Source organism: Rhinoderma darwinii, chromosome 2, assembly GCF_050947455.1.
Source record: "Rhinoderma darwinii isolate aRhiDar2 chromosome 2, aRhiDar2.hap1, whole genome shotgun sequence".
Taxonomy (NCBI): Eukaryota; Metazoa; Chordata; class Amphibia; order Anura; family Rhinodermatidae; genus Rhinoderma; species Rhinoderma darwinii.
Window position 1 is genome coordinate 468,344,162 of NC_134688.1, and position 15,867 is coordinate 468,360,028.

Below are 15,867 nucleotides of genomic sequence, written 5' to 3' on the forward strand. Positions count from 1 at the left end.
TGCACAGGGTTTATCAGGTAAATGATTGTTGTAGTCGGACTAGTTGCAGCCCAGTGACCCTCCTACACTCAACCCAGTGACCCTCCTACACTCAACCCAGTGACCCTCCTACACTCAACCCAATGACCCTCCTACACTCCACCCAGTGACCCTCCTACACTCAACCCAGTGACCCTCCTACACTAAATCCAGTGACCCTCCTACACTCAACCCAATGACCCTCCTACACTCCACCCAGTGACCCTCCTACACTCAACCCAGTGACCCTCCTACACTAAACCCAGTGACCCTCCTACACTCAACCCAGTGACCCTCCTACACTCAACCCAGTGACCCTCCTACACTCAACCCAGTGACCCTCCTACACTCAACCCAGTGACCTTCCTACACTCAACCCAGTGATCCTCCTACACTCAACCCAGTGAACCTCCTACACTTGGCCCAGTGATTCTCCTACACCTGGCCCAGTGATTCTCCTACACCCGGCTCAGTGACCCTCCTACACCCGGCCCAGTGATTCTCATACACCCGGCCGACTGACCCTCCTACACCCAGCTCAGTGACCCTTCTGTACTCGACCCAGTGACCCTTGTACACCCGGAAACTCTCCTACACCTGGCCTAGTGATTCTCCCACACCTTGCCTTGATCTGAACTCATTGTTACCCTTATAATAAAAGGTTTTTATCCGGTGAGGCTGAGTCAATATTTTTTCTAGTGTGGAGAGTCTATTAGCTCTGAGACTATGACAAACATTCCCACACTAGGACGCGGGCTGTGCCCGTATTACTGTCACCTGTATAATGGACTCACTAATATCCGGATAAAGCCGAGATCTGCTGCTCCTTGAACATAGAATAGAAATACAAGGAAACACAACTGCTGAGGTTCCATCGCAGACATTTATTTTATTTCTAAAGCATGATGACAACCCATATCGGCCCCATTACATCGGTTATCCAGCTTTCCCATAATCCTGAATGACAACGATGCCTAGATATTTAGTGATAGCAGCATAACTAGGCGGTTTTGTCATTCAGAAATTTGGGAAAGATGAGGGGAAATCCTATAACAGCAACTTCTGGGCCCCAAGGCAACATCGGTAATAGGGCCCCCACCTACTTACTGGTGTCTTCTGATGTGGCAGAGGCCTTCCTGCCCGCTCAGGCTCCAGGGTCCGGGTACGACTGCTACCTCTGCACCCCTATAGCTACGACAATGTTTAGCTTCTCAAAAAAACTTATATTTTTGTATACAGCTGAACAGAATTTCTGGAAAAGCTGTACAAACTATGTGTCTCCATGGTAACAGACAACAAACTCTGTGTAGTCTGATCCTGCAGTCACACTTTGCCTTCCGTTTGTCCTACTCTTTATGCTAACATGATCGGTAGGTTAGCAAGACGATAAAGACAGAAGTGGGTTTGGCTGCAGAATCAGACTACACAAGGTTTTTTTTGTTGTCTGTTACCATGGAGATTCATAGTCTGCATGGGAGCTGGAGAAACAAAAGGATAGGAAACTTTTAAATAAGACTTATGGTAAAGTTGCTTAATTTATCATTTCAGATGCATTGGGACAAAGTTAAAAATTTGGTGAAGCAGGTGGACATACCCTTTAAAACTGCTTAGGTATGGAGTGATATATGTCCACCCTGTCCAATCAGATTTGCTATTCAGGAGTCTATGATAGCTGAGGGGATGCCACGGAATTTCTGTACTTTTATCAGTTCCTGGGAAAGTTGGGTAACACTTAATATTTGGCGCTGCCTCGACCGCTTCATCCCAGTCATTATATGTGATGTATTATAAGCCACAGAGAACGGACCGGACTGACTTGTTCTTCTATTGTATATAAATGTTACGGAGGAGATCCTGAGATCTGATTGTATAGACGGCAAATGTCAATGATATCATTTATCTTTCAGATCCTGTCAACTGTTATAGTGCGGTGACATTCTGCTCTACATCTACCTGTAATATGGCTTCCAAAGCCAAGACATGTTCTAGTAAGTATTCAGAGCATATTGTATACACCTGTGTATTTCTATATGTCCTATATGTAATTGAAGTGCACAAATGCAGCAGAGCTGACTTTATCAGATATAGCGGAGCTGAGTTTGTCATTTGGCACAACTCATGGTTACGGCAGGCTGTTTTAACTGTAGACCGGAGGTAAACCTACTTTGCAATTTTTACTCCGCTGGTTATAACTGAGCAGAAAATAAACAGTTCAATGATAAATTCAACACTGCTACATCTTATTTTATCATACAGTGTCGTGCAGATTCCTATTTCTTCCCAGATGTAAAACATGGCTCTATGTTTGGGTTTTATTTATATTTTTGGTATACTGATACAGCAAAGCTAAGTTTGTTAGATGTAGAAGAGCTGAGATTGTCAGGCGTAGAACAGTTGAGTTTGTCAGATGTAGCAGACCTGAGTATGTCATTTGAGGCAGTTGATGCTGGTACAACAGAAATGACGCATTTACATCGATGCAGAAAAAAGTTGCCCTGTTTTTAAGGGGTTAAAGGTTTAGGGCTCACTGCTTCTGGACTCCAGACTGGCACTTTGGGAGCCCATTTAGTGCAAACATTCATTCAACTGGCACCAACCACTCAGGGCACTTGCCCCACCAGCCCCCAGCTACCACCCGGCCCATTGCACCTTCTCGTTCATCTGGACATTGTATTAGTGACCACGAGGTAACCTGTCCTGTTGAGATATTCTCTTTACCTGTATGATTAAAAAATACTAGGAACCTTGTAGACAAATGTGGCCACCACCACTCTTAAAGGGGCTGCACTAAAAATTTCCAGGACCCAAAATTACGGGTGCAATGTGACCCATCAAACAAATGCGCACACCGGAGAGAGCCATGGTGGAGACTTCATCTACATGCATGGGGCCAATATACCGCTTTTGTTTGAGGGCACTCTTCTGCCGTGTCATTATAGGGGTTCCCCCAACTTCCGAACCCATGGTCAAAGTAAACTGGGTCTCCATTGGATGTGTCCTATGTGGTTACAGTACATCGTGACCCGCAAAGAGACTAGGATGTCACTTCCCCAGAACTTCTCAATTCCCTATGTAGATACTGATCTAGGAGGTATTACCGGAGGAATGATGGTCTACGTCCACCTCGTGTCTGGGAGGGTCAATAGTGGAGAAGCCCTTTAAGTGTTGTCATCATGATGTATTATAGGAAAATGTACTTGAGGATCATCTCCTAAGATCTTCTTTTTCGTTCCACAGGTACACAGGCATTTCCAGCAAATGTGGTGATAAGAGACCGGCCTTTCACCAAAGACCACTACGACCCATCCAGCGAAACCTATAAAAAACTTGCTTTATTATTCACCAGCAACGTAAGTCAATTATTTGTGGCCTCGACAAAGAACATAAACCGTATAATGTCCAAGTAAGGGACGACCCCTATCCATATGGCCTATCAGTGCACAGGGTAGGTAATCAAGACTCTCCAACATAGATCTGTGGTTGCCAAGAGCGCCCTCCAGAGAATTTCTAATGGAATTTCGAATCAAACTTTTGGGGTTCACGGTACATAAATCGTGGCAAAATGGCAGCCGCGAAAAAAAAGGATCGCATGATCTCAGACGGTCTTCCCCATAATGCCTTGCAAGCAGCCTTCACAAAATGCAGTGCGTAATCCCTCCCTCTAGCACAGCCAATCATGAGGGGTATAGGTGAATGACATTACTAATGCCGTCTTGGCGTTAAAGAACTTGAAAGGGGCTTAATACGGTCCTAGAAGACATCAGAGATTCAGACACGAGTTTCAGGGCAATCCGGGGACTTCTCGTGGCGTTTTTATTCTGACCGATTCGGACGGCCATTTGGATGGGACCTGAAACAAATTTCGGCAAATTCGCTTAACTCTAGTGTCCACGATTTGGAGGACCACTGTCATACATGCAATACATGAACCCCCTCATTGATCCTTTAGCGAGTTTTTACCTGGTGACAACAGCTCGTTGTGGGGGGGTCCCAGGAGTAGCTCCCCTCATAATTAGTTAGTTGCTGGTGGTCCATATCAATGTATGGCTGGACTTACTCTGCCCGATGCTCTCCCAGTTGTTGGAAAGTTAATAGTAGATACAAAGCTTGTTTAATCTGGTACATTCTTAAAGGGGTTGTCCCGTCACGGACAACTGATGACCTATCCACAGGATAGATCATCAGTATATGATCAGTGGGGGTCCGACAGCTGGACCCCGCAGCGATCAGCTGCTCCGGCTGCCTCCGGGTCTATGACTGGCTCCGGTCACGGAATAGCGGTCGAGCTGCAGTACTGTTCACGTGAATAGGATCAGAGTTGCTGTTCTGCAGCACGGTCGCTATGCAGTGATCGGAACTATCTGCTTCCTGCTCCGAACTCTGCATACACCGCATAAATTCAGGCGCCCGGAACAGCTGATCGGTGCAGGATTCGGGTGTCGGACCCCCACCGATCATATACTGATGACCTATCCTATAGATGGGTCATCAGCTGTCTGTGCCTGGACAACCCCTTTAAATATGAAACCAGAACATGAGAGGAGGTCCCATTTAGTCCTCGGGTCCGGTATCTGCCACACTGTGCGGCTTCATCGGCTTCCTTTGTAGGTGGGACAGTGTCTGCAGTAGAATGGGTTGTCAACTGAAGGTGTCCACATGGGCAAGACGTTACAATAAGAAGATTGTGGTAAGGGCAATGAAGTGCCCACCCGGAGAGAGTCCCATATTGCTTTAGGTCCCACCCCTGCAGAGCGATACACTACAACCTTCTTTTTTCTCATAGGTCCCTGTTCACCTTCACCCTTTACCAACAGCTGCTTTGAATCCCATGTTCGTAAGGACTAACGTTTTTGTCTTGTGTGAACTGAAGTCTCATATTTCCTTTGCAGATAACGAGTTCCATGAAAACGATACTGAATCTGAAAAGCTTTGAGATCATTGTGGTGGGCTTCAGGCCAGGCAGTGTGGTTGCCCATTTTATGTCCATCATAAACTCTTCCTCACCGATCAGCCAAAAAGAATTTGAAGAAGCTCTAAAAAGTAGTGTCCAAGGAGTCCTGTCTACAAACGTCTCAGTCAGTGTGATGCAACGTAAGTGGGCTCCCTACAATCTTTCCAGGTCTAGAGCCACCCATAGGAATCCCCAGGCAGTACAGGGGGCTCTGTTTGTCTGACTTTTTCTAAAATTATAAATCTCTGGCTACCAGCAGTCACCACTAGGGGGAGCTAACTGCATGTGGATTTATACAGCTAGTAGAAAACTCAATGGGAATGGTATATATTTGTATGCAGTGATCTACCCCTTCTTGTGGATGCAGGTTTTGATATTGCTGCTGATATTCCTATAGGTGGCACTAGAGAGACATTTTTCTTCTTTCTGTTGGAAAGATATTTTGCATAATTTTTTCCCAGGGAGCCCTGCCCTACTATCTGGATCTCTGCAAGGAAAATCAGTACCTTGCAAGACCTTGATATTACTGTCATGCATGGCGGAGATAAGCGGCAGCCAGACTCATCCGGCGCCACTTTCTCTGGGTGAAACACCAGTGTTAGCAGTGGATAGCCCAAGCCCCTCTGTCACATAAGAAGACCCCAGCACGTCCAGTCTAGCTATGTTACAGATTTAGCATAGGGGCCCTGGTTATTCAAGTTACGCCTCGGAGAATTAGACTAGTGAATACTAAGGGTATGTGCACACACAAAATAAAAAACGTCTCAAAATACAGAACTATTTTCAAGGGAAAACAGCTCCTGATTTTCAGTCTTTTTTTAGTCAAAGTTACGTTTTTCGTGGCGTTTATAAAAACCGTTTTTGGAGCTGTTTTTCTATAGAGTCTATGAAAAACGGCCCCAAAAACGTCTCAAGAAGTGACATGCACTTCATTTTCGCATCCGTTATTTTACACATCCTTTTTTCAAAACGGCCGCATAAAAAAATGCCCCGTCGGAACAGAGCGCCATTTTTCCCGTTGAAATCAATGGGCAGATGTTTGGAGGCGTTTTGCTTCCGATTTTTCCGCCGTTTTTGGCCCGAAAAATGGCCAAAAAATAAGCCATGTGAACATACCCTTATGGTATGTTCACACGCCCTATTTACGGATGTAATTCGGGCGTTTTACGCCTCGAATTCCGTCCGAAAATACGGCTCCAAACCGCCGGCAAACATCTGCCCATTGAAATCAATGGGGCTACCATGTTCTGTGCACACAGGCTTTTTTTTTTACGCGCCGCTGTCAAAAGATGGCGCGTAAAAAGACGCCCGCGTCAAAGAAGTGCATGTCACTTTTTGGGACGTAATTGGAGCCGTTTTTCATTGACTCCATTGAAAAACAGCTCCAATTACGTCCGGAACTGACGCCGCAAAAAACGCGAGTACGAGCAATTACGTCTGAAATTCAGGAGCTGTTTTCGCCTGAAAACAGCTCCGTCATTTCAGGCGTATTGGACGCTGCCGTGCGATCATACCCTAATAGTTCCCATCTAAGTTACACAGATATAAGCCGTCAGGGGACCGGGACCACCGGGCCGATGACCCTATAAATAATAAGTTCTAATAGGAACATACAACATCCCCATCTATAAATTACGCCCACAGTCTTACGTATTATTACTAATATAATCTTTAAAACAGCGCCACCTGGTGTTCTTGGTTAGCAATGCAATCTAGTGCAAATAAAAATAGAGGTGTTGGTCAGAGATTTGTGCCCGTCGCTGCCTCTTTGAGTTAATAAATGAAACATTATATAATATTACATACATAGTTATTATATTTAAACCTATAATAATCCGCCAATGCAACTATTATATAACAATATTAACGCATCTGTCTCTTTAATTACAGAATTATCCACCAGCCCGACGAGTGAAGACAACGGTTTTAGGACGGCCACTATCGTCATCGCCGTTCTGCTGGGACTCTTGTTATTAATAGTCGTAGTCCTGTCCGCCTTGTGGATATATACTAAGAGGAGAACTGGCGGATACTCGCCTTATACCGAGGATATTACAGGATCTTCCTACAAGCATTTCTAGGGGGAACAAGTCACCCAATGTATCTGTATAGGCAATAATATATAGTAACAATTCTTCTCAGCATTTCTGGACTATCAGATGCCGGATGAGAGGAATTTTACTATTTATATATTGAATGTGTTGGCCTTAATTGTTGGCTATTCTATGATGTAAATCTCGCTTTTTTTTACATGAACTGGAGTAAATCTTTTATAAGATATAATGTGATATATCGACCATTAAACCAAAGATTAAAAAAAATATATTATATAATATATTATGAAATATATTGTTTTGCACTGAAGAATTTCATTTTCTATTTATGTCTTAAAGGGAACTATAATAATGATACCCTATCCTCAGGCTAGTCCATATATATCAGATCGTAGGGTTCTAAATTCCCCCCGCCGATTAATAAGGTGTGTCTCCTTTAAGGTCTTAGTGCAGCCGGGTCTGTGACTACTTCTATGCATCTAATTACATGTATTCAAATGGTAGTCACCCGGACAGGAAGTACAGAGGTTGCTAGGAGACCTGAACTAACACACCCTGCCGAATACACTAAGGGGGACCTGCAACTAAACATATATTCTAGTGCTGTCTCAGAAACAGTGACTGTGTGAACACGGGTCAGTAATCAGCCAATAGTCAGAGCCAAATGAGTTTACCTTTTAATTAATAGAAGGTTGGAATATCTCGTATTGTTGCCGAGGATCTTATACATGAACAAATGTTGCTCTCGTAGGTTTACATGATATATTTTTTATAGATTATTTTAAATATGCATTAATGGCATATAGGTATGGAACGCGGATACAGCTCTATATGCTACAGGGGTGGTGACAAAAATGACTATTATAACCCGTCTATCAGAAATGTCTTATAACTCTGATCGATTATGGTCCAGCTCATGACTCGGGGATTTTTGGGACAACCCCTGAATGTATTGATATTGTTGTAAGAGCCGCATATGGTATGTATGTATATCTATGATGCTATCAAGCCTTGTTTATAATGTGTAACACATAAAGAGTTAATTTGTATACCTTATTTTATTTATTATGATGCTATTTAAGCTGAAGACAATAAACAGATTATTTTATTAACAGGTGGTATATGCAAATTATTGGTAATGAGAAGCAGTGATAACAGTCACCACTAGGGGGAGCTCAGGAGCTGACTGAAGACGGGTGTATTATTGAGATCAATGGGAGCCATATAATTTTTATTTGCAGTGAGCTCCCCCTAGTGGTGGCTGCAGGCAGCCAGAATTTTATCATTTAATTTTGGAGCTCTGTATACATCTGTAATGACAGGATAGGTGAGCCCTGATCTACCCGCCACTCAGTCCCTGCCTACTTGCACAGCCCGTCCTAGGCGACGGCGTACAACTGGGTGACAGTCCCTACGCTCAATATGTGCATGACAGACAAACAAGACAAGGGTACACAAAGCAAAGGGAAGTGGGGAGTTGCCCACGGCAACACCGTGAGCAACAGGGTAGTGGACGAGCCGAGTCAAACCAGGAGTGTACTTGGTAACAAATGCAGAGCAGGAGAATAGTCAGTCGAGCCAGGGTCAATATGAAGCAGAGGTCAATGGTAACAGCAGAGCCAGGAAACAAAAGAATCACAGGCAAAGGACAAGCAGCAAATCAAGGTATTAGTAGACCAAGGGCGGGAGCTAGAACCGTGTGGCCAGGCTGTGATAGGCTCTCCCACTCCTCAGCCTACCAGCCTGAGTGGTAGCAGATCGAGTCACTCTATCAGACCTAGAAACAGATGCAGGCTGATTAACCACGGGCGTCGACACAAAAGCTGTGTCAGGCAAATCCTTCACAACATCAGTCTAGGCAAAGCGACATTCAAATCAAATATAAAAAAATACAATTTCTATCTGAGACACACACACACCAGTTACAATTTCATAGGAAGCCAATTAACCTATCTTTATGTTTATGTGTGGAAGAAAACTAGAGAACGTGTAGGAACCCCAAATAAACACTGGGAGAACCTACAATCTACGTGCAAACGTTGCCCTTGGTCGGATTGATACCCAGGACCCCAGTGCTGGAAGACAACAGTGCTGACCACTGAGTCACCCAGCTGGCATAATTCAGACGGAAAAAATATAAAATAAATAATGCGTCTAATAGGACAATAAGGGGCTTATACAGGAATCATAAGGCCGTCTAGAAAAACTCAGAGTGAGCTTCTCTACCCTGTGTGAGCTCTGCCAAACGATCCACAACTTTTTAAAATGTCCACCATTCTATTTTTAGCTCCAAAATTATGTTCTGCTTGCGGCCACCACTAGGGGGAGCTCACTGATATGGATTTTCTATCTGTATGCAGTGAGCTCCCTCTAGTGGAGGCTGAAGGTAGCTTATATAACAAAGTCACTACAAGAAGTGGAAGCAGTTCGGTGCCAGGCTCCCTCCCATCACTGGCTCCATAACAGTCGCATGCCCTGCCTTTATGGTATCTGGTTGACACGCTGAAAAGGGAATACAAAAATGCCTCCTTAATGCTTTTTACTTCGGGCACTCTACCCCATCCCCCATTGTTTTGGCCCCTTTAAGGGCATCTGTGTTAAACATGTTAGTCATATCTTAGACATTTATGGTATTGTAATGACGGGGGGTAGGGAAACGGACAAGTGAGCCCTAGTCTACCCGCCACTCTGTCCCTGCCTACTTGCAACAACCCGCCCTAGGCGACGGGGTACAACTGGGCGGCGGTCCCTGCGCTCAGTAAGTGCACGACAAACACGACAAACATACAAGGGAATACAAGCAAGGGAAAGGGGCAGTTGCCCACGGCAACACCGTGAGCAACCAGAGTGGTGAACGAGCCGAGTCAAGCCAGGAGTGTGCGAGGTACCAAACGAAGAGCAGAAGAGTAGTCAGTAAGCCAGGGTCTGTATGGAGCAGGACCAAAATAGAAGGAGCTGTAGCTGGGCCAGGAAACCACACAAAAAGAATCACAAGCACCGAGGGACAGGAAGGGCAGGCTTAAATAGACCGAGGGCGGGAGCTAGCTGAGTCTGGCCAGGTTGCGATAGGCTCTCCCACTCCTAAGCCTGCCAGCCTGAGTGGTGGAAGCTGGAGTCAGTCTCAGGGATGTAGATTCAGGTGCTGACTGATTAATTATGGGAGTTAACCCCCGAAGCTGTGCCTGGCAGATCCTTTACAGTACCCCCCCCCTTTTATGAGGGGCCACCGGACCCTTTCTAAGTGGACCTGGCTTACTGGGGAAACGCAGGTGGAACCTCCTGACCAATACCCCAGCGCGAACATACCGGGCGGGTACCCAAGTCCTCTCCTCGGGCCCGTATCCTCTCCAATGGACCAGGTACTGGAGGGAGCCTTTGACCATCTTGCTGTCCACAATCTTGGCCACCTCGAATTCCACCCCCTCAGGGGTGAGGACGGGAACAGGAGGTCTCCTCGAGGGAGCCAAGGACGGGGAGCAGCGTTTAAGGAGGGAGGCATGAAACACGTCGTGTATACGAAAAGACGGGGGTAACTCCAGCCGGAAGGAGACAGGATTAAGGACCTCAATGACCTTATACGGCCCAATAAACCGGGGAGCAAACTTCTTGGACGGAACCTTGAGACGCAAGTTCCTAGACGACAACCACACCAGATCCCCGACCATAAACAGGGGGTTAGCAGAACGTTTTCAATCAGCCTGAGTTTTTTGTACGCTCTGGGACGCCTCTAGGTTCTTCTGAACCTGGGCCCAGACTGTGCACAGTTCCCGATGAACGACCTCTACCTTGGGATTGTTGGAACTACCAGGTGAAACGGAGGAGAACCGTGGATTAAACCCAAAATTACAGAAAAAGGGGGAGACCCCTGACGAGTTACTGACCCGGTTATTGAGGCAAAATTCGGCGAGGGGAATGAATGAGACCCAATCATATTGACAGTCAGAGACAAAACACCTTAAATATTGTTCTAGAGATTGATTAGTCCTCTCAGTTTGGCCATTGGTTTCAGGATGGAAGGCAGAGGAGAAGGACAGATCAATCTCCAACTTCATACAGAAGGCTCTCCATAACAAAGAAACAAATTGTACCCCTCTGTCCGAAACAATATTGACAGGGACCCCATGGAGACGCAGGATGTGTTTGACAAACAAGGTAGCCAACGTCTTGGCGTTGGGTAGTATCTTGAGGGGCACAAAGTGGCACATCTTACTGAAGCGGTCTACTACCACCCACACCACCGGCTTGCCTTGGGATGGAGGCAAATCAGTGATAAAATCCATGGAGATATGTGTCCAAGGTCTCTGGGGAATGGGCAACGAACGCAGTAAGCCCGCTGGTCGGGACCTGGGAGTCTTGGACCTAGCACAAACCTCACAAGCGGCGACGTAGGCCTTAACGTCTTTAGGCAACCCAGGCCACCAATAGTTTCTAGTAATGAGGTGTTTGGTACCCAGGATGCCTGGATGACCAGATAGTGCGGAGTCATGATTTTCCCTAAGTACCCTTAGCCGGAATTGCAGGGGAACAAACAGCTTGTTCTCAAGAAGGTTCCCGGGAGCTGAACCTTGATCAGCAGCAATTTCAGAGACTAAATCAGAATCGATCGAGGAAATGATTATACCTGGAGGCAAAATACAAGCAGGATCTTCCTCCGAAGGAGGGCTGGCCATGAAGCTACGCGACAGTGCATCAGCCTTAATATTTTTAGACCCAGCCCTATAGGTAACCAAAAAATTTAATCTGGTAAAAAATAACGCCCATCGAGCTTGTCTCGGGTTTAGCCTCCGGGCAGATTCTAGGAAAACCAGATTCTTGTGGTCGGTAAGGACCGTTACCTGGTGCCTAGCCCCCTCCAGGAAGTGGCGCCACTCTTCAAATGCCCATTTAATGGCTAAGAGTTCGCGGTTGCCAATATCATAGTTACTCTCAGTTGGCGAAAACTTCCTGGAGAAGTAGGCACAGGGGCGGAGATGGGTGAGGGACCTGGTACCCTGGGACAAGACAGCCCCCACTCCCACCTCAGATGCGTCAACTTCCACGATAAATGGCTCCACTTGGTTGGGCTGAACCAGCACCGGGGCCGAGATAAAGCACCTCTTAAGGACCTCAAAAGCCTGGACAGCCTCAGGAGGCCAGTGGAGGATATCAGCTCCTTTGCGAGTGAGGTCCGTAAGAGGCTTAGCGATGACCGAGAAGTTAGCAATAAATCTCCTGTAATAATTAGCGAACCCCAAAAAACACTGTAACGCCTTCAGGGAGGCAGGTTGGACCCATTCCGCCACAGCCTGAACCTTGGCGGGGTCCATGCGGAATTCATGAGGAGTGAGGATTTGACCCAAAAATGGTATTTCCTGTACCCCAAACACACATTTTTCGGTTTTCGCAAACAGTTTGTTTTCCCGAAGGACCTGGAGCACCTTCCTGACATGCTCAATGTGGGAGGACCAGTCCTTGGAAAACACCAGTATGTCATCAAGGTACACTACAAGAAATATCCCCAGGTAATTTCTCAAAATCTCATTTATGAAATTCTGGAAGACCGCGGGAGCATTACACAACCCAAAGGGCATGACGAGGTATTCGAAATGGCCTTCGGGCGTGTTAAACGCAGTCTTCCACTCATCCCCCTCTTTGATGTGGATAAGGTTATACGCCCCCCGTAGATCCAACTTAGAGAACCATTGGGCCCCCTGAACCTGATTGAAGAGATCAGGAATCAAAGGAAGGGGATACTGGTTCCTTACCGTGACCTTATGCAGGCTACGGTAGTCAATGCATGGCCTAAGACCACCATCCTTCTTCCCTACGAAGAAGAAGCCAGCACCTACCGGAGAAGTAGAGGGACGAATGTAACCCTTGGCCAGGCATTCCTGGATATACTCTCTCATGGCTTCACGTTCGGGACAAGAAATATTAAATATCCTACCCTTAGGAAGCTTAGCTCCTGGTACCAATTCGATAGCGCAATCGTAATCTCTATGAGGAGGTAACACTTCGGAGGCCTCCTTAGAGAAAACATCAGCGAAGTCCTGAACAAACTCGGGTAGCGTGTTCGCCTCCTCAGGGGGAGAAATAGAATTAACAGAAAAACATGACGTAAAACATTCATTACCCCATTTGGTTAGCTCCCCAGTATTCCAGTCAAACGTGGGATTATGCAACTGCAACCAGGGAAGGCCTAGAACCAAATCGGACGATAATCCCTGCATCAACAGTACAGAGCACTGCTCCAAATGCATGGAGCCAACAAGGAGTTCAAAAACAGGGGTATGCTGTGTAAAATAACCATTAGCAAGAGGAGTGGAGTCGATACCCACTACCGGGACAGGTTTAGGCAAATCAATCAGAGGCATAGCAAGAGGCATAGCAAATTCCACAGACATGATATTAGTAGAGGACCCTGAATCCACGAAGGCACTGCCGGTAGCAGACCTACCACCAAAAGAGACCTGAAAGGGAAGCAAGATCTTAGTACGTTTCCTATTTACGGGAAATACCTGTGCGCCCAAGTGACCTCCTCGATGATCACTTAGGCGCGGAAGTTCTCTGCCTGCATTCTTACGCTTAGGGCAGTTGTTCACTTGATGCTTGTCATCCCCACAGTAGAAGCAGAGACCATTCTTCCTGCGGAATTCTCTACGTTGTTGGGGGGACACGGAGGCCCCGAGTTGCATAGGTATCTCTGAGTCTTTTGGGGAGGAACGAAGCAACGGAACTTCGGGAGGCATCATGGGGGAGTCGGAGGAGAAAACACATAAACGTTCACGTTGTCGTTCCCTGAGACGTCGGTCAAGTCGTACCGCTAAAGCCATAACCTGGTCTAGGGAGTCAGAAGAGGGATAGCTAACTAGCAGGTCTTTCAGGGCATTCGACAGACCCAACCTAAACTGGCACCTTAAGGCAGGGTCATTCCACCGAGAAGCTACGCACCACTTCCTAAAGTCAGAACAATACTCCTCAACAGGTCTCTTACCCTGACGTAAGGTCACCAGCTGACTCTCGGCAAAGGCAGTCCTGTCAGTCTCGTCATAAATAAGTCAGAGAGCAGAAAAGAAACAATCAACGGAGGAAAGTTCAGGGGCGTCAGGAGCCAAGGAGAAGGCCCACTCTTGGGGCCCTTCCTGGAGCCGGGACATAATTATACCCACCCGCTGGCTCTCAGAACCTGAGGAATGGGGCTTTAAACGAAAGTAAAGCCTACATCTCTCCCGAAAGGAGAGAAAAGCCCTCCGGTCCCCTGAGAACCGGTCGGGCAACTTGAGGTGGGGTTCAAGAGGTGAGGTGAGGGGAACTACCAAGGTAGCATCAGGCTGGTTGACCCTCTGAGCCAGGGCTTGGACCTGTAGGGAGAGACCCTGCATTTGCTGAGCCAGGGTCTCACGGGGGTCCATAGTGGTGTCAGGGACCAGGGTAGACTAGGTATGGGCTTGTGATTATGTAATGACGGGGGGTAGGGAAACGGACAAGTGAGCCCTAGTCTACCCACCACTCTGTCCCTGCCTACTTGCAACGACCCGCCCTAGGCGACGGGGTACAACTGGGCGGCGGTCCCTGCGCTCAGTAAGTGCACGACAAACACGACAAACATACAAGGGAATACAAGCAAGGGAAAGGGGCAGTTGCCCACGGCAACACCGTGAGCAACCAGAGTGGTGAACGAGCCGAGTCAAGCCAGGAGTGTGCGAGGTACCAAACGAAGAGCAGAAGAGTAGTCAGTAAGCCAGGGTCTGTATGGAGCAGGATCAAAATAGAAGGGGCTGTAGCTGGGCCAGGAAACCACACGAAAAGAATCACAAGCACCGAGGGACAGGAAGGGCAGGCTTAAATAGACCGAGGGCGGGAGCTAGCTGTAAAGGATCTGCCAGGCACTACGTCTGTGGATACTCCCAGGATTAATCAATCGACACCTGAGGCCGTACCTCTTAGACTGACTCCGGCTCCCACCAATCAGGGTGGCAGGCTCAGGAGTGGGAGAGCCTATCGCGGCCTGGTCAGTCGGAGTTAGCTCCGCCCCCTGTCCATTTATACCTGCCGTTTTCTCTTCCTCATTGCTTGTGATTCTTCCTGGTTTCCTGGCCCTGCTACAGCCTTGCTCCAGCCTGCTACTGCCTTGCTTCAGCCTTGCTACAGCTTCCGCTTATCCTGCTACGCTCTGACCCCGGCTTGCTTCCTGCTCCTTGCTCTGCGTTCGTATACTTCGTGACATCCTGATTCTGACTGGCTCGTTGACCACTCTGGTTTCCTCACGGTGTTCCGTGGGCTACTGCCCCTTCCCTTGCTTGTTCCCTGTTTGTATTCCCTTGCACTTAGTCAGCGTAGGGACCGCCGCCCAGTTGTACCCCGTCGCCTAGGGCGGGTCGTTGCAAGTAGGCAGGGACAGGGCGGTGGGTAGATTAGGGCTCACTTATCCCCTTCCCTCCTTCCTGCCATAACATAATCACAAGCCCATACCTAGTCTACCCTTTCTTCTACTTTATCATGGACCCCCTTGAGACCCTGACCCAGCAGATGCAGAGCCTCTCCCTACAGGTCCAGGCCCTGGCTCAGAGGGTCAACCAGCCTGACGCTGCCATAGTAGTACCCCTCGCCTCACCTCTAGAACCTGACCTCAAGTTACCTGACCGGTTCTCAGGGGACCGTAAGACTTTTCTCTCCTTTCGGGAGAGTTGCAGACTTTACTTCCGTCTAAAACCTCACTCCTCAGGTTCCGAGAACCAGCGGGTGGGAATCATTATATCCCGACTCCAGGAAGGGCCCCAAGAGTGGGCCTTCTCCTTGGCTCCTGACGCCCCTGAACTTTCCTCCGTTGATCGTTTTTTCTCTGCCCTCGGACTCATTTACGAC

At 47.4% G+C, this 15,867-nt stretch overlaps 1 protein-coding gene across 1 annotated transcript in view; it reads left to right on the forward strand.

Moving 5' to 3' along the window:
* LOC142741915 (uncharacterized) overlaps positions 1 to 7,241 on the forward strand; it is a 59,033-nt gene extending 51,792 nt beyond the window's left edge. Inside the window, exons 9-12 of the mRNA XM_075851237.1 lie at positions 1,926 to 2,006; positions 3,256 to 3,368; positions 4,908 to 5,109; positions 6,860 to 7,241. Coding sequence (XP_075707352.1) covers positions 1,926 to 2,006; positions 3,256 to 3,368; positions 4,908 to 5,109; positions 6,860 to 7,050 — 587 coding nt within the window. The 3' untranslated portion in view covers positions 7,051 to 7,241. The remainder of the gene's footprint in view (positions 1 to 1,925; positions 2,007 to 3,255; positions 3,369 to 4,907; positions 5,110 to 6,859) is intronic.
* The last annotated feature ends 8,626 nt before the right edge of the window (positions 7,242 to 15,867 follow it).